Below are 23,027 nucleotides of genomic sequence, written 5' to 3'. Positions count from 1 at the left end.
GCTAAACATAGAGGAGGATTTTAAGATTCTCCCAGAGACAGAGCTGAAACGATAAAGTGAGGGGTTAAGTTTTTCTCAGCACTAATGTGAGCAACAGGGCAGTGTCCCAGACTTTTAGTGTGGAATGAAAAGTCCAAAAGTGCCAGGTTTATGGCCACTGGATCCCAACTGGGAGGGCCTCAGTTCCAGAATACAGTGACACAGATTGAGCGTTGCTCAAAGCAGTATTTCAGAGTGTGCCGGCTGGGTTTCATTCATTCATTCATTCATTCAATCATACTTATTGAGCACTTACCGTGTACAGAGCATTGTACTAAGCACTTGGGAAGTATAAGTTGACAACATATAGAGATGGTCCCTACCCAACAACGGGCTCACAGTCTAGAAGGGGGAGACAGACAGCTAAACAAAACATGTTGACAGGTGTCAAGTCATCAGAATAAGTAGAAATAAAGCTAGATGCACATCATTAAGGAAATAAATAGAATGGTAAATATGTACAAGTAAAATAAATAGAGTAATAAATCTGTACAAACATGAATACAGGTGCTGTGGGGAGGGGAAGGAGGTAGAGCAGGGGGGATGGCGAGGAGGAGAAGAAAAATGGGGCTTAGTCTGGGAAGGCCTCTTGGAGGAGGTGAGCTCTCAGTAGGGCTTTGAAGGGAGGAAGAGAGCTAGCTTGGCGGATGTGAGGAAGGAGGGCGTTCCAGACCGGGGGGAGGATGTGGGCCAGGGTTCGACGGCGGGACAGGGGAGAATGAGTTTCTGAGTCTCTTCAACTCAGTCTACAGCACAGTGTCTTCCCCAAATGATGAGGGGATAGGGAATGAAAATGGAGCTAAAAGGAGGAAAGGGTAGGGTGACCATTTGTCCAGTTTTATACTAGTACAGAGTTCAGAAGTCCGGTTTGGAAAGAGGAGAAACTTACCCCTTTCTCTCCTCCAGGGGATGGATCCCATTTTACAACGATCTAGGGTTAAAATATTCCAGGACTTGTAGCTGCCAAGGCATCATCATCAATCAATCATATTTATTGAGCGCTTACTATGTGCAGAGCACTGTACTAAGCGCTTGGGAAGTACAAATTGGCAACATATAGAGACGGTCCCTACCCAACAGTGGGCTCACAGTCTAGAAGGGGGAGACAGAGAACAAAACCAAACATACTAACAAAATAAAATAAATAGAATAGATATGTACAAGTAAAATAGAGTAATAAATATGTACAAACATATATCCATATATACAGGTGCTGTGGGGAAGGGAAGGAGGTAAGAAGGGGGGGATGGAGAGGGGGACGAGGGGGAGAGGAAGGAAGGGGCTCAGTCTGGGAAGGCCTCCTGGAGGAGGCCAGGGCTTAGGGGCTAGATTTTGGAGTCATCCGGGTAGAGGTGGGGGCTGAAACCACGTGAGTTTCTGAGCCAGGTGGCAGATGATCAAGCGCTTAGTACAGTGCTCAAGCGCTTAGTACAGTGCTCTGCACATAGTAAGCGCTCAATAAATACGATTGATTGATTGATCGGACTTGCCAGGCGATACTAGCCTTCTCGCTACAGCCCCGGCCCCTCCACCCGCCCCCATCTTGGGCCATTCAGGGAAGCGACAGTAATCAGGCCTTCTGTTTCTTCAAATGATAATAATAATAATAATAATAATGGTATTTGTTAAGCGCTTACTATGTGCAAAGCACTGTTCTAAGCGCTGGGGGGGATACAAGGTGATGAGGTTGTCCCATGTGGGGCTCACCGTCTTCATCCCCATTTTACAGATGAGGGAACTGAGGCTCCAAGAAGTTAAGTGACTTGACCAAGGCCACACATCAGACATAATAATAATAATAATGTTGGCATTTGTTAAGCACTTACTATGTGCAAAGCACTGTTCTAAGCGCTTGGGGGGATACAAAGTGATCAGGTTGTCCCACGTGGGGCTCACAGTCCTCATCCCCATTTTACAGATGAGGGAACTGAGGCTCCGAGAAGCTAAGTGACTTGCCCAAGGTCACACAGCAGACATGATGATGATGATGATGGTATTTGTTAAGCGCTTACGATGTGCAAAGCACTGTTCTAAGCGCTGGGGAGGTTACAAGGTGATCAGGTTGTCCCACAGGGGACTCACAGTTTTAATCCCCATCTATACCCTCTCCATGATGCACTTGCAGGAATGTCTTCAATGAATAATTATTTTTCTAAAACTCTCCCTGGTTTTGCCCCAGTCAATCTCAACTTCTTCCACTGCAGTCACTACAAGACCAGAAAATGTAAATGCAAAGGGAACATGCCAGGGCAAGAGTCATTCATTTTCATTCATTCAATCATATTTATTGAGCACTTACTGTGTGCAGAGCACTGTACTAAGCGCTTGGGAAGTACAAGTTGGCAACATATAGAGACAGCCCCTACCCAACAGCGGGCTCACAGTCTAGAAGGGGGAGAAGATGTATTTCTGGACTTGGGAGACTCAAAGGCATGAGATACTAGAAGAGAAAGATGGCATGGCTGTCTATGAATATTGCCCCAGAATCAGAAAATTTTAATAGAGAGCTAAATTTTCCTCCAATTGAAAGAACGTAGATTTGGGAGACAGGAGACATGGGTTGAAATCCCAGCTGCTACATGATCTTGGGCAAGTCACTTAACATCTCTGAGCCTCGGTTTCTTTCAACAGTTGTGTTCATCGAGTCCTTCCTAAATGTAGAGAACTCTTCTGAGTGCTTGGGAGCATATCAGAAAGCAAGATAATGTGCTCCAGGGATTGGCCAGCTAATTCAGTGGACAGGCAGCCAGTTTTTCTTTTCAAATACTGGGAGCAGGAGCCAACTCAGTTGATGATGATGGTATTTGTTAAGCGCTTACTATGTGCCATGCACTGTTCTAAGCACTGGGTGACAAGATCCCTGCTCTCCCAACTTCTTAGATTGTGAGCCCATGTGGGACAGAGCATGTGTCTAGTCTAATTATGTATCTTGTTATTAGCAATCAATCATATTTATTGAGCGCTTATTGTGTGCATAGTACCGTATTAAGTACTTAGGAGAGTATAAAATAACAGTCGGTAGGGATGTTCCCTCCCCACAATGAATTACTGTTTAGAGGAGGAGACAGAAATTAATATAAATAAATAAATTATGGCTATGTAAATGAGTGCTTTGGGCCTTAGAGAGGTATGCAAATCCAAGTACAAATATGACCAAAGGGAGTGGGAAAAGAGGAATTGAGGGCTTAATCAGAGAAAGCCTCTTGGAGGAAATGTGTCTTCAGTAAGGTTTTGAAGTTGTAGAGTGTGATGGTCTGTTGAATATGAAGGGGGATGGCACCCCAAACTGGTGGCAAGATGTTGGATGAGATGTCAGCAGCGAGAATGACAAGATGGAGTTACAGAGAGTAGGCTGGCATTCAAGGAGTGAAGTATGCTGGCTGGGTTTTAGGAGGAAATTAGGGAGTTAGCAGAATGCTCACCTCAGAGAAAGCACTTATTACGTACCAACATTATTGAAATGTCAGTATTCACGATAGACCCACATTGCACTGAATTCTGTTATAGAAGAACATGGTTTAGGAAGGTACCAGTGTATTCTCCGAATGATCAGACATTCCAGTTTTTCCTTGATAGTTCACTTTTTTTCATTGTTCACCTACCAAGAGAAAGCTGATAATAACCAGGTTTTATTATAGCGTAAGATAGGGCAAGATATTCAAGGGCTGTCCTATGAAGTGGCTCGAAATTTAAACTAACATCACTGATAAGCATATATTTGTCTGTGTAATAATGAATCTTTACTGGTCACCAGATCAGCAGTACTAGGCTAAGGAAAAAAGTCTCTGCTCTGCAAATGACTGGGCTTTCCCTAGAAGGCTTTGAAAAATAAAGGTAGCAGGAGTACTTACTAAACAATAAATGAATCAATCATATTTATTTATTGACTACCTATGCTGTTCAGAGCACTGTCCTAAACACTTGGGAGAGAACAGTGTAGTGTTCGTAGAAATTATTCCTGACCTCACGGAACTGCATCTCAGTGAATTTCAGAAAGACAGATTAAGATGTGTAGCTTTAATAACAACCCCCACCCCCACAAAGAACCAAATTTCCCCCTTTTCCATAATAACCGGTGGAATTTCTCATGTAAGATCATTTTCTTGCCCCCAATCCCACAAGTCTTGCTATTACATCTAACTAACCCTTTGTTCCATGGGTCTCGGCATGCCTGTGGAACAGGGAGAGATGGATAGAACATGCCTGTATTTTACCGATGCAGGCATTTAATTTCAAGGCATACCTAGTCAGAGGAAGGCCCAGAAAGACAACTTCAAAATTGCACACCCCGATTTATGGCTGAAACCACTTTGAATAAAAGAAAAGAAAAAGAAAGAAAACGAAGGTATCGCGTGCAAAAAGGAGATGAAGTCTGTTTATTCAGAGATTGTTGCGCACATTAATTTTCTAATGTTTCTAACAGTACCACTTACTTGAAGATTCCTGCTACTTGGTTTCCTGAGGCTAAGACTGCTGACATTTTATTGCAAACCACCTTTATTTGGTGGATTAGAATTCTTGAAACCATGTAGTCAGACCATTTCTAAGAAGCCTGTAACTAATCTTTTTCAGGATTTCAGCAATAGAAGTATTTAAACGTGCTATTATACAGTGACCACTATCATTACTATGTCAAAACAGGGGAGTACAGAAGTGCATAAATGTGGTTTTCCAAAGTCTAAAATTGTAAAATTGTCTTATTTTTACTGAAGAAAAAGATATCAACTATACCCTTTCCCAGCAATTAGTCTATTTTAGATTTTTTTCTCTCTCTTTAAAATAACAAAGTGCTAGGGACATTCTTTAATGGGGCAGTAAAAGTTGAACAAAACAACAAAGAAGGTCCGGGTTCATACTTCTTAATCCGGGGTTTTTACAGTTTTTTTAAGGAATTTCGAAAGAACAAATTTCATTGTCAGTAACATACAAAAGGAGGGTAGTGTTTGTTTCAGATTCAGCCTATGAGGCCAAGTAGGAATTAAGGTTACTGTTCCCAGAGAATTACTACTTTTTCTTTGTTCAATTCATTTGGAGTAGTCGTTGTGTTAGTAGTGGTAATAACAGAAGTAATAGCAGTAATATTAATATTAGTCCTAATAGCAGGAGAAGGAAGAGGAGGAGGAGGAAAAGGAGAGGAGCAGGAAAAGATTTAAGAAGAGGAGATAGGAAAAGATGGAGGAGAAGGAAGAGAAGGAGGTGGAGGTAGAGTTGGATCCATCATCTTGTGGACAATTCTTCTATGTAGAATCTTTTTGGTCCACAACATCATATTGATGAAACCTATCAAATTTGCTTTTCCAAACTTTTATGCGTAATGCATTCTGTGGATATTTGAGAAGATATTGAATGGAGGAAATTGTTCATAATTAAAAACTGGCTTTCCTAAAAGTCCACTAACTCTTTGGGGAACTAGCAAATTATAAATATATTTGAAAATCAATATATACAGATATATTGTATATGTATGAATATATACACATATGCATCTCTATTATATATATGTATATATAATAGTTATTTCTGAGTAGAGGTTGCCCCCAGACTTGAAAATTTTAATCCACCCAGCACGTGAACAAATTTAATCCCAGGACCCAGCTTCCCACCTGGAAAACTGTAGATGCAATATACAAGGTTACTGGAGTTCTTCTTTTGTGCATTGATTCATAATTTAGTCTTTTATGTCTATGTTGCCAGCTTGTACTTCCCAAGCACTTAGTACAGTGCTCTGCACACAGTAAGCGCTCAATAAATACGATTGATGATTGATTGATTATGGCTATGGAAAATGAAAGTATAGCAGCATTTGGGTAGTCGTGGGACATAAGGGAGACTGTTGACAAAATTAAATAAGCTAATGTGCGTGAGGAAAGGAGTAAATTCTGATTGATATTCTCTGAATTGTCCAGAAAATCTTTACTTACCTCTGCTGGGAAATGTTTAATAAATGTTACTCATTAATGAACAAACTATCGTCCTTTAGTGAGATGTAGTTTCCTAAATTCTCATTTCTTTTAAAAAGTGAGCATGTAGATATCTTTATAGGAAACGGCTTGTGTAAAAAAGTAGGAGGAATGATTTATCCTCAAACTAAAATTGCTATAGATATTTAAATTCAATATTTCAAAGATCATTAAAACTGTAATATGAAGCAAAATAGAGAAATGTTTCTTTTCCATTCAGAAAAAAAAAATCAGTTCCAGAAGGCTTGAGACATAATTTATACTCAGAGTGGCATATTTATTGCCTGTTTGTCTGATTGGTTAAGATTATGCATCTGGAGGAGTTACAGACAATAATATTGAACGAACAGGTTTTTTGCAATGCTTTGTTAGCGATGCTGAACCATTAGTTGAGTGCCAGTTTATGCCAGCTGCAGTTTTACTTGGTGTGTCTTGTTGAGACTTGTTTTAATGGTGCTTTGGGGGGTTTCAGAACTTAATTTTATATGTTAATGTGGCATACTGCTGTATATGTTATGGAGCTCCAGAGATATCCATAGTCAAAAATAATTCGTTTCTATTGCCCTTCTGAATCTCACCCTAGATAATAAAATGTTAACCACTCTGCAAATAGCTATTCTTGAATCATTTTTTCATATGAGATTTAAAGTTTCATTTCCACTTTCATACCAAGAATTTGCATACAATTTCAATTTTCACGAGACTCATTCACCAGTAAAGATGAATGCAGGAGGAGCGGACTGCTTTTTCTTTTCTTTTTTTTTTTTTTGTCTGTGTGTATGTGTGTGTGTTTTGTTTTGTTTTTCTGGAAAAGCAAGAATCTTTGTTATATGAGATAAACTTCTGGAGCATAATCCGTGTTTTAATCTAAGATTAATACACAGAAGAGAGTTTTTGGACTAATACCCACATACGATGCAAATAAAAGAAAGATATAACTTTTTTTTTATACGTGCAGTATTTGTCAGTCTATAATTAAGTTCTCTCTAAGATAGAGCAATTTATTAAAATCATAAATAGGATACTTTAAAATGGGAAGGTTCAGGCCATATCCTCATGAAGTAAATAACTCCAAAACATTTACAAAGTATTTTCTTTTCCTTTTGTATTGTTTATCCTTGGAGAAGGTTGACTTGAGGATGGAGACAGCTGCTAAGATCCATATCAGCCTTTAGGTATATATGTTTCTGCAGTTCTAAACATTTTTATGTCATTTTCCCCAGTTGGAGTCTACACTCCTAGTGGCCATGCCATGCACCATTTGCTCATTTTGTACTTCCCAGTTTATCGCAATTAGTGGACACTCAATTTATTTGAGTACCTACTACATACAAAGCCTGCTATGAAGTGCTTGGGAGAATACAGTGCGGTAGAATTTATTGACAGAATCCCTGCCCTCAAGGGGCTTTCAATCAAGTGCTGTTACTGGTCCTACTAAGAGAGAGGTAAATTCTTGTTTCAAACAAAAGAGTCAATTAAACCCTGAGCTGGCATCAGACCCATAACCATTCTGAGAGAAGTCAGCCTCCTCTCTGATCTCCCAACCTCCTGTCTCTCCCCACTTCAATCCATACTTCATTCTGCTGCCCGAATCATCTTTGTGCAGACACGCTCTGGGCATGTTACTCCCCTCCTCGAAAGTCTCCAGTGGCTACCAATCAACCTATGCATCAGGCAAAAACTCCTCTCCCTCGACTTCAAGGCTGTCCATCACTTTGCCCCCTCCTACCTCACCTCCCTTCTCTCCTTCTACAGCCCAGCCCGCACCCTCCGCTCCTCCACCGCTGATCTCCTCACCGTACCTCGCTCTCGCCTGTCCTGCCATCGACCCCCGGCCCACGTCCACCCACTGGCCTGGAATGCCCTCCCTCCGCACATCCACCAAGCTAGCTCTCTTCCTCCCTTCAAAGCCCTATCGAGAGCTCACCTCCTCCAGGAGGCCTTCCCACACTGAGCCCCCTCCTTCCTCTCCTCCTCCTCCTCCTCCCCATCCCCCCTGCCCTACCTCCTTCCCCTCCCCACAACACCTCTATATATGTATATATGGTTGTACGTATTTATTACTCTATTTACTTATTTTACTTGAATGTATTTATTCTATTTATTTTATTTTGTTAATATGTTTTGTTTTGTTGTCTGTCTCCGCCTTCTAGACTGTGAGCCCGCTCTTGGGTAGGGACCGTCTCTACATGTTGCCAACTTGTACTGCCCAAGAGCTTAGTACAGTGCTCCGCACACAGTAAGCACTCAATAAATACGATTGAATGAATAAATGAATGAATGAATATGAATAAGCTCATTTTGGGTAGGGGATGTGACCGCCATATCTGCTACATTGTACTCTCCCAAGCACTTAGTACATTTCTCTGCACACCAGAAGTCTTCTGGTGTGATTGATTGATTGATTTGCTACCAGACAACATCCATCAAACAATTAGTGGCATTTATTGAGTGGCTACTTTTTGCAGAGCACTTTACAAAAAGCCTGACAGATTGCAGTACAATAGAGTAGGTAGACATGATCCTTGCCCGGAAGAAGCCCCTTATTCTGGCTCTGTCACTTGTCTGCTGTGTGAACTTGGGCAAATCACTGAACTTCTCTGCTCCTCAGTTCCCTCAACTGTAAAAAGGGGATTAAATCATCCTCCATCTGACTTACACCATGAGCCTTTTGTGGGACATTCATTCCTTCAATCGTATTTATTGAGCGCTCACTGTGTGCAGAGCACTGTACTAAGTGCCTGGGAAGTAAAAGTTGGCAATACATAGAGACAGTCCCTACCCAACAATGGGCTCACAGTCTAGAAGGGGGAGACAGACAACAAAACAAAACATGTGAACAGGTGTCAAGTCATCAGAACAAGTAGAAATAAAGCTAGATGCACATCATTAACAAAATAGATAGAATAGTAAATATGTACAAGTAAAATACATAGAATAATAAATCTGTACAAACATATATACAGGTGCTGTGGGGAGGGTAAGGAAGTAGGTTGGGGGGGATGGGGAGGAGGAGAGACAGAGACTGTATCTATCTAATCAACCTGTACCTACCCCAGAGCTGAAAATAAAGTTGGACACATAGTAGGTGCTTACCAAATACTATTTAAATTAAAAAAGAAAGATAACAGACAGCATCGTATTATGCTGTGCATGCATGTAATATACAGTAATCATGTCGTGTAAAAGACTGGTCAAAGCCAGAAAACTAGAGTGTGACTGCAGGGGGGGCATCTCTGACACTGGCAGCACTGTTTGGCTGCAGAGTCACTGCATTCTCTTCCCAGCTCCTGGTTGTCACAGGGGTTTTTTTCCCATAATAATAATAATAATTATGATATTTGTTAAGCGCTTACTACGTGCCAAGCAGTGTTCTATGCACTGAAATAGATACAAGGTTGTCCCACGTGGGGCTCACAGTCTTAATCCCCATTTTACAGATGAGGGAACTGAGGCACAGAGTAGTTAAGTGTCTTGACCAAGGTCACACAGCAGACGAGTGGCAGAGAGGGGATTAGAAGCCACGTCCTCTGATTCCCAGGCCTGTGCTCTTTCTACTATGACACACTGCTTCTCTGCATCCAGAGGGTAGTGGTTAGGACATTCTCCCCCCTTCAGCCACCCCCCCCCAACCCGTGGGTCACTTTGATGGAGGCAATTACCACATTGTTATCATCTGAAACTGACTCTGGTGAGGCATTGTATCTTTTTTTTAATGGTATTTGTTAAATACATGGGGCATAATCTGGTCCCATGAGACACCCATGCTTATATCTTTGAACACTGTTAATTTTTCCCAAAGTAGACATTGCAGACACACAGCAGGGACAGGGTAGCTTATTTTGGTTGCCATGACATCCCCCAGGCCTGTGAACAGATAGTTTGGTTTTGAAGACTAATAGCCTTTTTCGATATTTACCAATTTGTATGGTCAGTGGTCCTGAAGGGTCTATTTTATTCCTAGTGTATACTTCAACACAAAAGCAACTTCGTTTTTGAAAATTATTTCAACATTTCTCTCCAATAAATCTATATGAATACCTTCAAACATAAGATGCTAAAACTTTGAGATTAAGTAGAATTTATTTCCAATTAAAAACTGTTTCTGAAGTTAGTTGTGTAGTACTCTAAAATGGGGATTAAGACTGCGAGCCTCACGTGGGACAACTTGATGACCTTGTATCTACCCCAGAGCTTAGAACAGTGCTTGGCACATAGTAAGTGCTTAACAAATACCATTATTATTAGTAGTATATCCTAATACTTTACCATTCTTTCAGAAGCTTAAAATTCTGTTTTGTAAATTGTTTTTACCCCTTCTTATCAATTAAACGTAAAGTTATTTGATTAGGTAAAACACAAATAAGTTATCAGGTGCAATCTGCCTTTGAACTATGCAGTTTTCCTTGAGCATCAAAATAAGCCAGTCTATGAAATCTATCAGACCAAATTTGAAAACTAAAAGTACTGTATTTGTTTTTACTTCTGTGGTTCAGTGTACGGAACATGGTATAGATGTAGCAAATTAGCCCTACTAAATAACTAGTAGGGGCACCCGAAATAGTGATATTCATTCATTCAATCCTATTTATTGAGCATTTACTGTGTGCAGAGCACTGTACTAAGCACTCGGAAAGTATAATTCAGCAACAAAGAGAGACAATCCCTGCCCACAACAGGCTTACAGTGTAGAAGGGGGGAGACAGACATCAAAACATGTAAGCAGGCATCAATAGCAGCAATAAAATAAGTAGAATTAGAGAGATATATACACATCAGAACAAGTAGAACAACATTAATAAATATAAATGAAATTATAATATGTACATATGTACACAAGTGCTGTGGGGCAGGAAGGGGGGTTATCTGTTGAACACCACTGAATGAAGTGAAACATGACCTCCAGTTCCAAATAGGCAATAGAAGCGAAGGTTTATGTTATGTTAGAAAGGCAGTGTGGTCTAGCGGTGAAAGCATAAGACTGGGAGTAAGGGAACCTGGGTTCTACCCTGGCCCCACCTTCTCTAATGCATGACCGTGGACAAGTCACTTAATTTCTCTGTATCTGTTTCTTCAAATCTGAAATGTAAATACCTGTTCTCCCTCCTTCTTAGAGTGTCACTGTGTCCAATCTGATTACCTTGCATCTATCCCAGCTCTTGGCACGCATTAACCACTTATTACATTCCATTATTTAATAAGAGAAATGCTGGTTACTTTGGACATGTAAAAATCATAAGCCTGTGGCTGTTTCTACAATCAAAGTGGGGAAACGGTGCTTCATTTCTCAAGCTATGAGCCCCTCAGGAGCCAGATACAGTGTCTAATTTTAGCCATGTATTGTTTCTTAGCATTTAGAGCAGTGCTTCCATGTAGTTTTGGGTTAAAAAAATTGAAACACTACTAAGATTACTACAATACATTGTAAAATCACTCAGAAAAACACTAAACACTAAAGGAAGACACACATAAGATGCTTACACTCTAACTACCATCCTGACTCCAAAGCCCTGACAATGAGTTTGGTATCTCAAGCTAAAAACAAATTCTATATGCATGAAATACCCAGGTGTTTCAAACAAAGGGTATTTGGGATATATAAATGATTAAATAAGAAGAATGTAGCCTTAGCAATCGAATAGTACAAAGAGTGCATCGGCACACCTTGAAATACTACAGTGTTTAATCCTGGTGTGGCACAAAATTCAGTAGTTTAAAGCAGGTGTTGATTCTTTCTTCCATTCCAGGCGGTGTGGCTACAGCAAAGCAAAACAAGATCCTGAAGAAGAAAAGATGCATTTTCATAATGGGCACAGTAAGCACATTTTGAAATATTTTCCCAAAGTTCAGTTGGAGTTCAGTTTACATTTCTGGTTTCGTTCAGGTTCGTGATTAACTCAATGATGAGGTATGGTTCTTCATTAAATGTTTTTCCCAGGATGAGGGTTTGTATACTCCACCCTGGTCTAGAGGGCCTCTGGAAGCCTTACTGCAGTCTTTTCAAAATGGTTCCATTGCATGGCAGTAGCAAGCAATGCCATTTTTTCAAATAAGCAAACTACAAGACCTTCATTAGGGATCTTAGATCCATTTACGATCCCGATTTCCTTCACAAAGTTTGGTGTCTTTCATTTCTTGATTTAGTCTACTGAGCTGGTCTTTCTCTAAGCAGATAATCCTGCACTGTATATAAATTAACTTATGTTACAAGAAGACTCATTAGCTAGCAGAATGAGCACAATTTTGAGCAGGGCACTAGTTTACAACCTTATAGCATAGCAGAGGGCAAAATAAGAATAGAACAGTATTTTTAAGGACCGATCAACCCAGGATTTTGTCTCTGACAGAACCATAGGGTGTTTGGGGAAAAAGGAATGATGATTGTCCTCTTTGATTGGTCCACCCTAGTTTTTAGAGATCTACTATCACAAAAGTTCTCCTTAAAATCCTAACTTTTCCTTTAATCATATATATCGAGTGCTTAAAATATGCAGGGCACTGTACAAAGTGATTGAGAGAGTGCGACGCAACAATGCAACAGGCACATTCTCTGCCCAAAATGAGCTTACAGTCTAGAGGGGGAGAGCTTTTCCTGTGATAGCTCTTTCCAGAGCTGTCACCCAGGGATTTACTTAAGCTCCTCTTGAGCCTAGGCATATTTTCAGTTCACAACTTTGTCAGATAATAAATTCCAAATTCTAATCACCCTGCAGGTGAAGAAATGTCATAAGTGCCCTATCTTTAATAACATTAAACTATGTTAATGTTTTCCCCCCAGTAGGGACATGCCTTGAATTTCAATATGTGAGCAGCCAGATAAGAACAGAGTATATCCGTGACTAAAACAGGATTTTATGCCATTTGGAGTTTCCATAGGAGACAGGGGTTCTGGCTTGTTTTTTGTTTAAGATATGGTTCTTTTGGATATGTCCAAATGCAATAGCCTGTAGCCGTTCCTATAAACAAAAGGGGAATTGTTGCTGCCATTTATGTTTCCAAGTAATAAACTGAAAGAGTTCAGTTGTATTTGGGCCTTCCTACTTTCACAAATGCACACGTTATTCCCCTCCCAAATCGAAAATGAAAACAGCCTTGCTGTTGATCATAATCACTAAGTCTGATAACCCAGCGGAGAGTCAATCCCGCAATGTCAGTAAGAATCAGCAAAGAACAATGGTGCCTATTTTACCACAAGGGCATAGATGAAACAGAGGATTAGAAACCACATTGCCTAGGCTCCCAAAGAGAACTCTGACATTGAAGCAGCATCTGCTGATTCTCCAGGTTGGCTCTTGTTGTAGAACCCCACTGAGCCTCTGCTGAGTTGAGTTGAAATCACAAAGACTGTGAGCCCATAGCAGGCAGGGTTTGTCTCTATTTGTGGCTGAATTATACTTTCCAAACGCATAGTACAGTGCTCTGCACACAGTAGGGGGTCAATAAATATGACTGAATGAATGGCTTGGTGTGTCACCATCTGATGAGTGTACTGAAGAGTTGGCACTTTTCGAGATGCAGAGATGACTGGGCAGCAGCGAAGTTTGTTATTCTGTCCACCTAGCACGTCCCTTCTCCATTTAAACATTGATCTAATTTCACAGTTAAACTGCCAGGAGTTAGAACCTATATCGATCCGCACACCTATGAAGACCCCAATCAAGCCGTCCATGAATTTGCCAAGGAGATAGAAGCGTCGTGCATAACCATCGAAAGAGTTATCGGAGCAGGTACGACTATAACTATTAAACCGAGATATCTTCACCTGCACTCTAATCCCAGACGATAATATTGACGAGTCTAATTCAGCATTTGCACAGTTGAGTATTTTTTTTTAGAAGTGATACAGTACCATTAGAATTTCCAAAGCAACCAAATTTCAACATCCAGTTGAAATCAAACCCAACCAACTGGTGCTGAAAGTATGTCAATCTTGAACAGACAATCGGGTTGATGTTGTCTGCAGGCAGTTTGCATTGACAATATAAATTTAAGCACTTCCAAAATTGCATCCGTGGTCTGCTGTTGTGGATTATGCAGGCTCCTTGATTTGCATCCTTCTCCTTCCCAAAGCTGGCTAGGTACACATTTCCCTGTTCCTGAATACTTCCCTTAGAGAACAGGGAAGAGAAAGGTTAATCAGTTAAACACTCACTAATCAAATGTTTCTTATTAGCAGATTTTGTAAATATCTGATAGCAAAGGAGGTTGAAATTGATGACATGTTGGGACTTTTAATTATCTGTGAAATGCTTTATCTGAGTATCACTGTCTTTTCCCAGTGAGACTGGGTATTGGAAATTGAAAAGTCACTTAGGCGCTCTGTCGAAATCACCCTAAAGTTTTATCCATGTGTAGTCATCCAAACGCAAATGAACACTTGATGAATGTATCTGAACTGATCAGTTAATTTGCTTTTAAATGACCTGTACTATTGGTTCTCCCATTCCCCAGGTGAATTTGGAGAGGTCTGTAGCGGACGTTTAAAACTGCCTGGAAAACGAGAATTCCCGGTCGCCATCAAAACCCTTAAAGTTGGCTACACTGAGAAGCAAAGACGAGATTTCCTGGGTGAAGCCAGTATCATGGGACAATTTGATCACCCCAACATCATTCACTTGGAAGGTGTTGTCACGAAAAGTACGTACCGGTTTCTCTAGTCAGTAATGGTATCAATAATAATAATTGTGATATTTGTTGAATATTTACTATGTGCCAAACACTGTGCATAGCACTGGGGTAGATGGATGATAATCTGGTTGGACACAGTCCCCTTCCCACATGGGGTTCAGAGTCTAAGAAGGGAAAAGAATGGATATTGAATCCCGATTTCACAGATGAGGAAACTGAGGCATAGTGAAGTTAAGTGTCTTGCCCAAGGTCATACAGAAGGCAAGTGGCAGAACCGGGATTAGAACCTGGGTCCTCTCAGTTCCTTGCTATTTCTGCTTGACCATACTGCCTCAAATTGGCATTTGAAAGTATCCATTTAGTAGACATTCCACACATTATATAGACATCTCTGGGACCCTAACAATCCTACTCCAAGCTCATGGGCTGGATCTTGTCTGGTCTGAACCAGAATAGCCAGAGGTGGTGAGATAGGGGATGGGAAAAGGGAAGGGAGGGAAAACTTGCTCACATCTATGGCAGAATTGGGATAGCAATGGATCAAATGCAAACCCGGATGGAGTCTGCCATATATTGAGAAAGAAGAGACACGTAATCTTCCATGCCTCTGGGACTGGGGGTTGAAAACAGCCATCTTTGGATATGGCTGAGGCAGAGCCCAGGGACCAAACAGACCAGCTTGATCTTCGCCTTGAAACAAAACCTGGTCAACGATGGGCAGGCGGAGAGAGTGGTCATGGATGAACTTTCACTTTACCAAGCAGCATCCATTTGGTCTAAGAGGTAAAAGTGCTCAAATGTTTCTAATTCTCTCAAGTTCCTTAATATTGGAAGGTTCTAATCTTTGGAGATTCTTCCGAATTTGAGCCGATTCCAACAGAAGTCAGTCTTCAATAAAAGAGAATACTCCGATGGCTTGCTCATTTAATGAGTGGTCCCAGAATTAACTGATACATCATTAACCTGGCCTCCCAGAAAACCCACTTTCCACAGCCAGCAATCGTTCCCTTTAATGAAACATTAACTTCAGAGCTTAACAAGAGACCTTTCTGTGCTAACAATACTGAAGACACTGCCGATATCCACCCACATCTTCTTACCTTTAAGCAGTTTTTACAGTCAGTTGTAATGCCTTTTTTCATTCTCTGCACTGAGCTAATTAAATAGCTCACTGAAAGGCAAAAGCTTCAGAAGCCCCAAAACGACCTAGCAACCAGTTCCCTTCTGATGTCATCATTTGGTCTGAATGTTTAACAACAAATATGTGGTTCATTTTTGTAGACCAGCAGTGCTTTTGAGAAGTTATCGGTCAGTGAGATGAGCAGCAGTTTTGAGCTATATGAAATTTCTTATTCACTTCCACTGGTGGGGTAGAGTCCATTTTTCTGTTGATCTATATTTTAAAGGAAACATTCACCCATCAGAGTTTGTGGGGAGCAGTTTGATACCTTCATATTCTTGGAACATTCATTCATTCATTCATTCAATCATATTTATTGAGCACTTACTGGGTGAAAAGCACTATACTAAGTGTTTGGAAGAGTACAATATAGCAACAGACACATTCCCTGCCCACAGTGAGTTCACAATCTAGAGGAAGTAGCAGCATGGCCTAGAGGAAAGAATCTGGGAATCTGAGGACATGAGTTCCAAACCTGGCTCTGATGCTTTTCTGCTGTGTGACTTAAGCCAAGTCACTTCTCTTCTCTGTGTCTCAGTTATCTCATCTGAAAAGTGGGGATTAAGACTGCAAGCCCCATGTGGGACATGGACTGCATCCAACCTGGTTACCTTGTCCCAGTGCTTAGAACAGTGCTTGGTACATAGTAAGTGCATAATAAATACCACAATTATTATTATTATTATAATCGTCATTATTATTATCTTAAAGGTCTAGTAGGGAAGAAGTAGTAGTTGCATTTATGAAGCTTCTACTGTCTGCAGTGCACTATCTGTACTAAGCAGTTGCGAGTTACAAAACCAAGTGACACATTCCCTTTCCAAAAGTTTCTCTTTTATTAATTAATTAATTCATTCATTCAATTGTATTTATTGAGCACTTACTGTATGCAGAGCACTGTACTAAGCACTTGGGAAGTACAAGTCGGCAACATATAGAGACATCCCCACCAAACAACAGGATTATTTGCCTCCTCTTCCTCAAACCATCATCTTCCATCAAGACTGAAAATTTCCACAATGTAACCTTTGACATAACAATATTTTTTTCCAGAATATGCCCATTTTTCTTGGACAGTCTAGTTTATGCTTACGTGATAGTTCTAATTCTATCTCCCACTATTAGAATGCAAGCTGTTTCTGGGGAGGGACTGCATCTCATGATTCTGCTATATTTCCCCTAACATCAGGTACAGTGCACTGTTCACAGTAGGTGTTCAATAAATACCACCTCTGAAGAGTGAGTGAACCCCGCAGTCGCCTAGGGGTGGTGGTAGAGGGGTAAAATGAAGGTATAAAAGGAGATGTTAAAAAACAAACAAACCAGAAAGGCTTCTCCACTGGACTTTTGCACAGAAAATCCATGTAGACCCTTCCATCCAATAAGGGTGAATATTCAAGTTCTTGGACAGATAAGGGCTCCCCACTTTTTTATGCTGCTATTTGGGGATTTCAAAATATCTTGTTAGGAGACTTTTCCCAAAAGATGGATCATACTCTTTGCAAAGGCAAACTAGTGTCCAAGATAATTATTATTGTTATTATTATTATTATTATCATCATTATTGTTATGTTTGTTGCCTGCTTACTACATGGTCATTTAAGCCTATTCATGAGAAGCACCAAGGCCTAATGAAAAGAGCACTTGCCTTGGCATCAGAGGACATGAGTTTGAATTCCCACTCCATGACTTACTTGCCTCTCGTGTGACCTTGGGCATGTCACTTAAATTCTCTGTCCCTCAGTTTCTCCATCTACAGAAGGGGGATGAAATTACTGCTCTCCATTTTACTTAGACTGTGATACCTATGTGGGACAGGGATTGTGCCCGACCTGATTATCTTGTGTTTATCCCAATGCTAAAAGCATAGTAACTGCTTAACATGTACAGCAATTATTAAGACCCTTGGGAGTTTATTGAAACATAAGAAAAGATGGGTAATTGTGATGGTTGAGCAGAAGAAAGGAGTGAATTTCTTCTTGATGAAGAAATGAAGGGAAGTTAGGTTTGGGCATTCAAACAAATGTGCTGATTGTGGAATTATCAACAGGTATCGCAGAAAGCCCAAATCTACAGGAACAGTAAGGCAAAGAGCCACAGGGTTGGAAAGGATAAGGATAAAGCAGAAACTCTGGTGAGAGAGAGCTGAGCTGGTTAGGAAGGTTGCTAGGCAGGATAAAAATGCTGTATCAATTTGAAAACTAATGATGGACACTAATAATGGAAGAAAAATAAGCAGGTGTTTAATAACATTCGAAGACTTAATTCATCAAATAGCATTAAAGAGTGAGAGATCCCTGTTAATTATTTGCATTCCACATTGGCTCGTTGCTCCTGCTTAATTGTTTACATCGTAGCTACTGCTTATTGATTTCCTTTTTTATATTGAATGGATCTTGGCAGTCTGAGACCACATGATCTGGCTCTTCTTTCACCAAAATTTCTGATTCGTAATAATAATGATGGCATTTGTTAAGCACTTACTTGGTGCCCAGCACTGTTGTGAGCACCGGGGTAGATACAAGGTAATCAGGTTGTTCCATGTGGGGCGCATATCCTTGATCCCCATTTTACAGATGAGGTAACTGAGGCACAGAGAAGTTAAGTGATTTGCCCAAAGTCACAGAATTGACAAGTGGCAGAGGCGGGGTTAGAACCCATGACCTCTGACTCCCAAGTCCGGCCTCTTTCCATTAAGCCACGCTGCTTCTCCAAGTTGTATAAGCACAGTCTAATGTTTACTGTGCCTGAAATTATAGTAATTGTATTTATCTTCTTGGTAGCAGACAAACTAACAGAAATAGTGATGATGCTATTTAATAAGGAGCACTGTCACCCTGAGGAAAAAGCATGGATCCCTGGGGATCAGAGGACCTGGGTTCTAATTCCAACTCCCGGGCTTCTGTGGTGTGAGATAGGCCAAGTCAGTTAATCTTTCCATACCTCAGTTTCCTCATCTGTAAAATGGGGATTCAATGCCCCTTCTCCCTCCTACTTAGTCTATGAATCCTCATATGGGAGGGAGACTTTGACTGATTTGATTAACTTGTATGAACCATAGTGAAACAGTGCTTAACACATAGTAAATGCTTAACAAGTGTTAATTAATAATAATATAACCAACGGATCTTGCGATTTCTATATCCCAACTGTAAGTGGGGTCTGGATTCTTGTCATCCTCTTATCAAGCCTTTTTTCGGGGGCCGGGCATACATTCCTACATTTGAATGGAAATAGAAATGGAAGTTTTTCTCAGGCTCTTTGTCTTCACTCCGATTGCACTTGGTCACTTACAATACTTCTCCCTTAGAAAAGTGTTAATGTTCAACTTAGAAATCCCGCTACTTGTTTTTAATTGACCGTGTTTAAACTCACTTTATTTGTGTCCTTAATTTCATGGTCTCTGATCTGCTGCTAATTTATTCAGCAATTATTTTCAACCTGCAGCACACAGATAATGAGACATACGTACAACTAAGTCTTCTGATTTTTCTGATTGAAACCAAGTTTGGGAGCCTGAGATATTTTGCCCAAGGATAGTGCCATATAATGAGCCTCTGATTTTTCAATATCGTTGCTCTAAGTCATAGGAACAAGAAACCTCACTCACTCTGAAATCCTTCTGTGATTTGTTGTGGAAATAGGGCACAGGATGAAGAGTGACACAGATGACAGAGGTTTGGTGATAGATGATTTAAAACCACAGCTCCTGGATTAAATGACTTATGTCTCAGGCGAGACACTATAGATAAATGCAAAGTTCCAACTTTGTTTTTCTTTTTACCCTTTAGAAATCATATAATAGCAAATGGGAAAGGAATCTGAGGTACCCACACAACAGACATTATTATATCCCTTAGTTTAAGAGCTGTTCTCAATCAGTGCAATATGTTTTATCACTCCTGGGTTTCCTAAACAGTTTTCTAAACTCCTAGATTTCCTAAGTCAATTCCAGTTGAATCAAGGAATTGCTATATAAAGTCTCTTCCTCATTCAATTGTCAGGGCTGTGAAAAATGAAATAATACCCTAAACGAAAATTAAAATTGTTGGAAACACCTCTAACAGACTTTAAATGATCTTGTGTTGTCAAGAATGGAACTTGGAACCAAGCAGTCCAGCGAATTGAACTAGAAATACTTTGCAAATAGATGATCTCTGGAATAATTTAAGAATGTGTTTCTATTGGTAAGAGTCAGTTACTGGCACATTCAAAACCACTTGGCTGCCTAAAATATTCTCCAATTTTTGACCTTGTAACAGTACTTCATAACTGTCTTTCCAAAATTTTCTTCCTTCCTGTTTGTTGACCTACAACCACATTTTTTAAAATATGTTGACTATTTTTGTTTATTTTATTCAACTGAAATTCTCCAAGGGTGAATGTCTGCCCTCAACTGCCTCATTTATTTAAATAAGTAAATACATAAATAAAAGTTCTTATTTAAAATATCATTCATTTGTTCATTGTGAACAGAATTACAATTCTTAGTGTGAAAATTGCCTCCATTGCCTCTGGGTGCAGAAGTCATTTTATATGTGTGCACACCCAAACATACATGCAAACACACACATACACACCCCTACACTTTCTTTCCCAAATCATACAATCTTAAATATGGAAGTGCCCACAGGAAATCAAATGGCACAGCTCTCTGTCTTTAGTTTGTGGGGGAAAAAAATCCATCTTCTAAGGAAGAATTTTCTATTCTTCTCTTCAAGATCTCTAAGAATGTGTCTCCTGCTTATGCCTCTTTAAACATTTTATCTCCCATTCAGGAAAGCCGTTCTTTATGTTCAGCAAAATAAAGAACTACTGTAGAGCCTCAAGTTAGATGCTCAAGGATTCAGTGAGGCTCGCATTCATCTCCAATGAGAGATAGGTGTGCCTCTGAGGCTTATTTCTTACCCTTGGAATTAATTACATTTATCATTAATATTTAGCACTTTGCGTTTTCAAAGGACCTTTTAATCAGTCATTAGTCTTGCGTCACTGAACTTCAATGGGGTAGGTCAGTATTGTTTCATTCCTGACTTCACAGAGAAAATAAGCCATTAACAAACACTAAGATGAAATTAAATAGGGACAAGAGCAAGGAATATAATAATGAACAGGTCAGATACAAGATTGTCAAAAGAATGGCTTAAAAAGAACTCTGGAGCCTATTGGACATCAGCTAACATGAAGGCATCTGATATACTGGTGAATATTTGTTTTTCTTTATTGTTTTTGTTTTTAAAGATAATATGATAAAGTTTTATGAGCCAGAACTAAATGTTCCGGGTTTGGGAATTCATTCCTCCTCTATTTTTTGCATTGCTGAGGTGCGAATCGATTGTATTTATTGAGAGCTATGCTCTGTACTATAGGGTGGAGAACCAAGGAATGAGTTCCCGGCCCTCAGAGACTTTACAATCTTGTTATATTGCCATGCCCAGGTTTTACGTCTAGGCTTAAGAGGTAATTGGAGAAGTCAACGCAGGGTCAGAGTAAAGCAGTGAAAATGTTTAAAAGGACAAGACAATCAGGCTTAGGTGGAAAGATCAAACAGGGTAATTAAGAGGTGGTTAAAAATATTCCTAGGTATTTTCCAAAAGGACTTGCCGAGGAGTACAGAAGAAAAGGAAATTATATCATCAACCATCATCAATCATATTTATTGAGCACTTACTGTGTGCTGAGCACTGTACTAAGCGCTTGGGAAGTACAAGCGCTTATATCACAGCAAGAAATGCTCATTTCAACATAATGAGAGATTTAAGATAGATGGAACACTGAAACAAACTACCAAAGAAAGGACTGGAAGATCAGCACATTTTTTGATTGCCTATTGTATTAAATTCTTAGGACATAACAGAAAGTAGGCATCTATTCGTGCCATACCCTCAAGCAGTTCACAGCCTCAGAGATATTACATATAAAGGAGATCATTTTCCATAAAACCACTCAGTCATTATTTCCCCTCTCCTCAAGAACTACCAGTGGTTGCTCACCCACCTCTGCCTCAGAGAGAAACTCCTTGGCATAGGTTCAGTTTCCACAAAACCACTCAGTCGTTATTTCCCCACTCCTCAAGAACTTCCAGTGGTTGCCCACCCACCTCCGCCTCAGAGAGAAACTCCTTGGCATAGGTTTGAAAGCCGTCAATCCCCTGGCCCACTCCTACCTTCTCTCCCTGATTTCCTACTCCAATCCAGCCCACACAATTCAGTTCTCTATGCCAACGTGCTGGCTGTACCTTGATGTCCTCTATCTCACCGTTCACCCCTCATTCACATTTTACTTCTAGCCTAGACTGTCCTCCCTCTTCATATCTGACAGACTTTCACTCTCCCTGCATTCTAAGCCTTATTAGAAACACGACTCCTCCAAGGCCTCATTTCATAGAAGCCCTTCAAAGCCCTACTGAGAGCTCACCTTCTCCAAGAGGTCTTCCCAGACTGAACCCCCTTTTTCCTCTCCTCCTCCCCATTTCCCCCATCCAACCTCCTTCCCCTCCCCATAGCACCTGTATATATGTTTGTACAGATTTATCACTCTATTTATTTTACTTGTACATATTTACTACTCTATTTTGTTAATGATGTGCATTTAGCTATAATTCTATTTGTTCTGATGACTTGACACCTGTCCACATGTTTTGTTTTGTTGTCTGTCTCCCCCTTCTAGACTGTGAGCCCATTGTTGGGTAGGGACTGTCTCTATATGTTGCCAGCTTATACTTCCCAAGCACTTGGTACAGTGCTCTGCACACAGTAAGCGCTCAAAAAATACGATTGATTGAATGAATGAATGAATTTTTTCTAACCACTCCCTTCTGTATCATCCTTGCACTTTCATTCATTCAAGTGTATTTATTCAGTGCTTATTGTGTGCAAAGCACTGTTCTAAGCACTCGGATTTGTACCCTCAACCCCACAGTACTTATTTACACATTCATAATTTATTTGTATTAATGTCTGTAGACTGTATCCTGGCTGTGGGAAGGGAACATATCTACCATCTCTGTTATACTGTACTTTCCCAAGTTTTCAGTACAGTGCACACAGTAAGCACTTAATAAATACGAATGATCTATTGATGGATTGATCTTTAAAAAATGAATGGGCCACAGTCAATGGGTTGTTTTAGGCATATGCCTGCAAGGATTAGGGCATTGAACTAGATGATTTCTTAAAGCCTGGCTCAATAGTTTCTAATTCCTCTCTTACTTCCCATAT

The 23,027-nt window shown here is 40.2% G+C and overlaps 1 protein-coding gene across 10 annotated transcripts in view; it reads left to right on the top strand.

Moving 5' to 3' along the window:
- EPHA5 (EPH receptor A5) overlaps nt 1-23,027 on the top strand; it is a 381,267-nt gene that overhangs the window by 315,513 nt on the left and 42,727 nt on the right. For all 10 annotated transcript variants that reach the window (XM_038759034.1, XM_038759031.1, XM_038759030.1 and 7 more), the window contains 3 exons: nt 11,747-11,814; nt 13,601-13,726; nt 14,451-14,636. In XM_038759034.1, the coding sequence (XP_038614962.1) occupies nt 11,747-11,814; nt 13,601-13,726; nt 14,451-14,636 (380 nt within the window). The remainder of the gene's footprint in view (nt 1-11,746; nt 11,815-13,600; nt 13,727-14,450; nt 14,637-23,027) is intronic.

Source organism: Tachyglossus aculeatus, chromosome 17 (genome assembly GCF_015852505.1).
Source record: "Tachyglossus aculeatus isolate mTacAcu1 chromosome 17, mTacAcu1.pri, whole genome shotgun sequence".
Lineage (NCBI taxonomy): Eukaryota > Metazoa > Chordata > Mammalia > Monotremata > Tachyglossidae > Tachyglossus > Tachyglossus aculeatus.
This window is presented reverse-complemented; position numbering and strand designations above follow the sequence as displayed.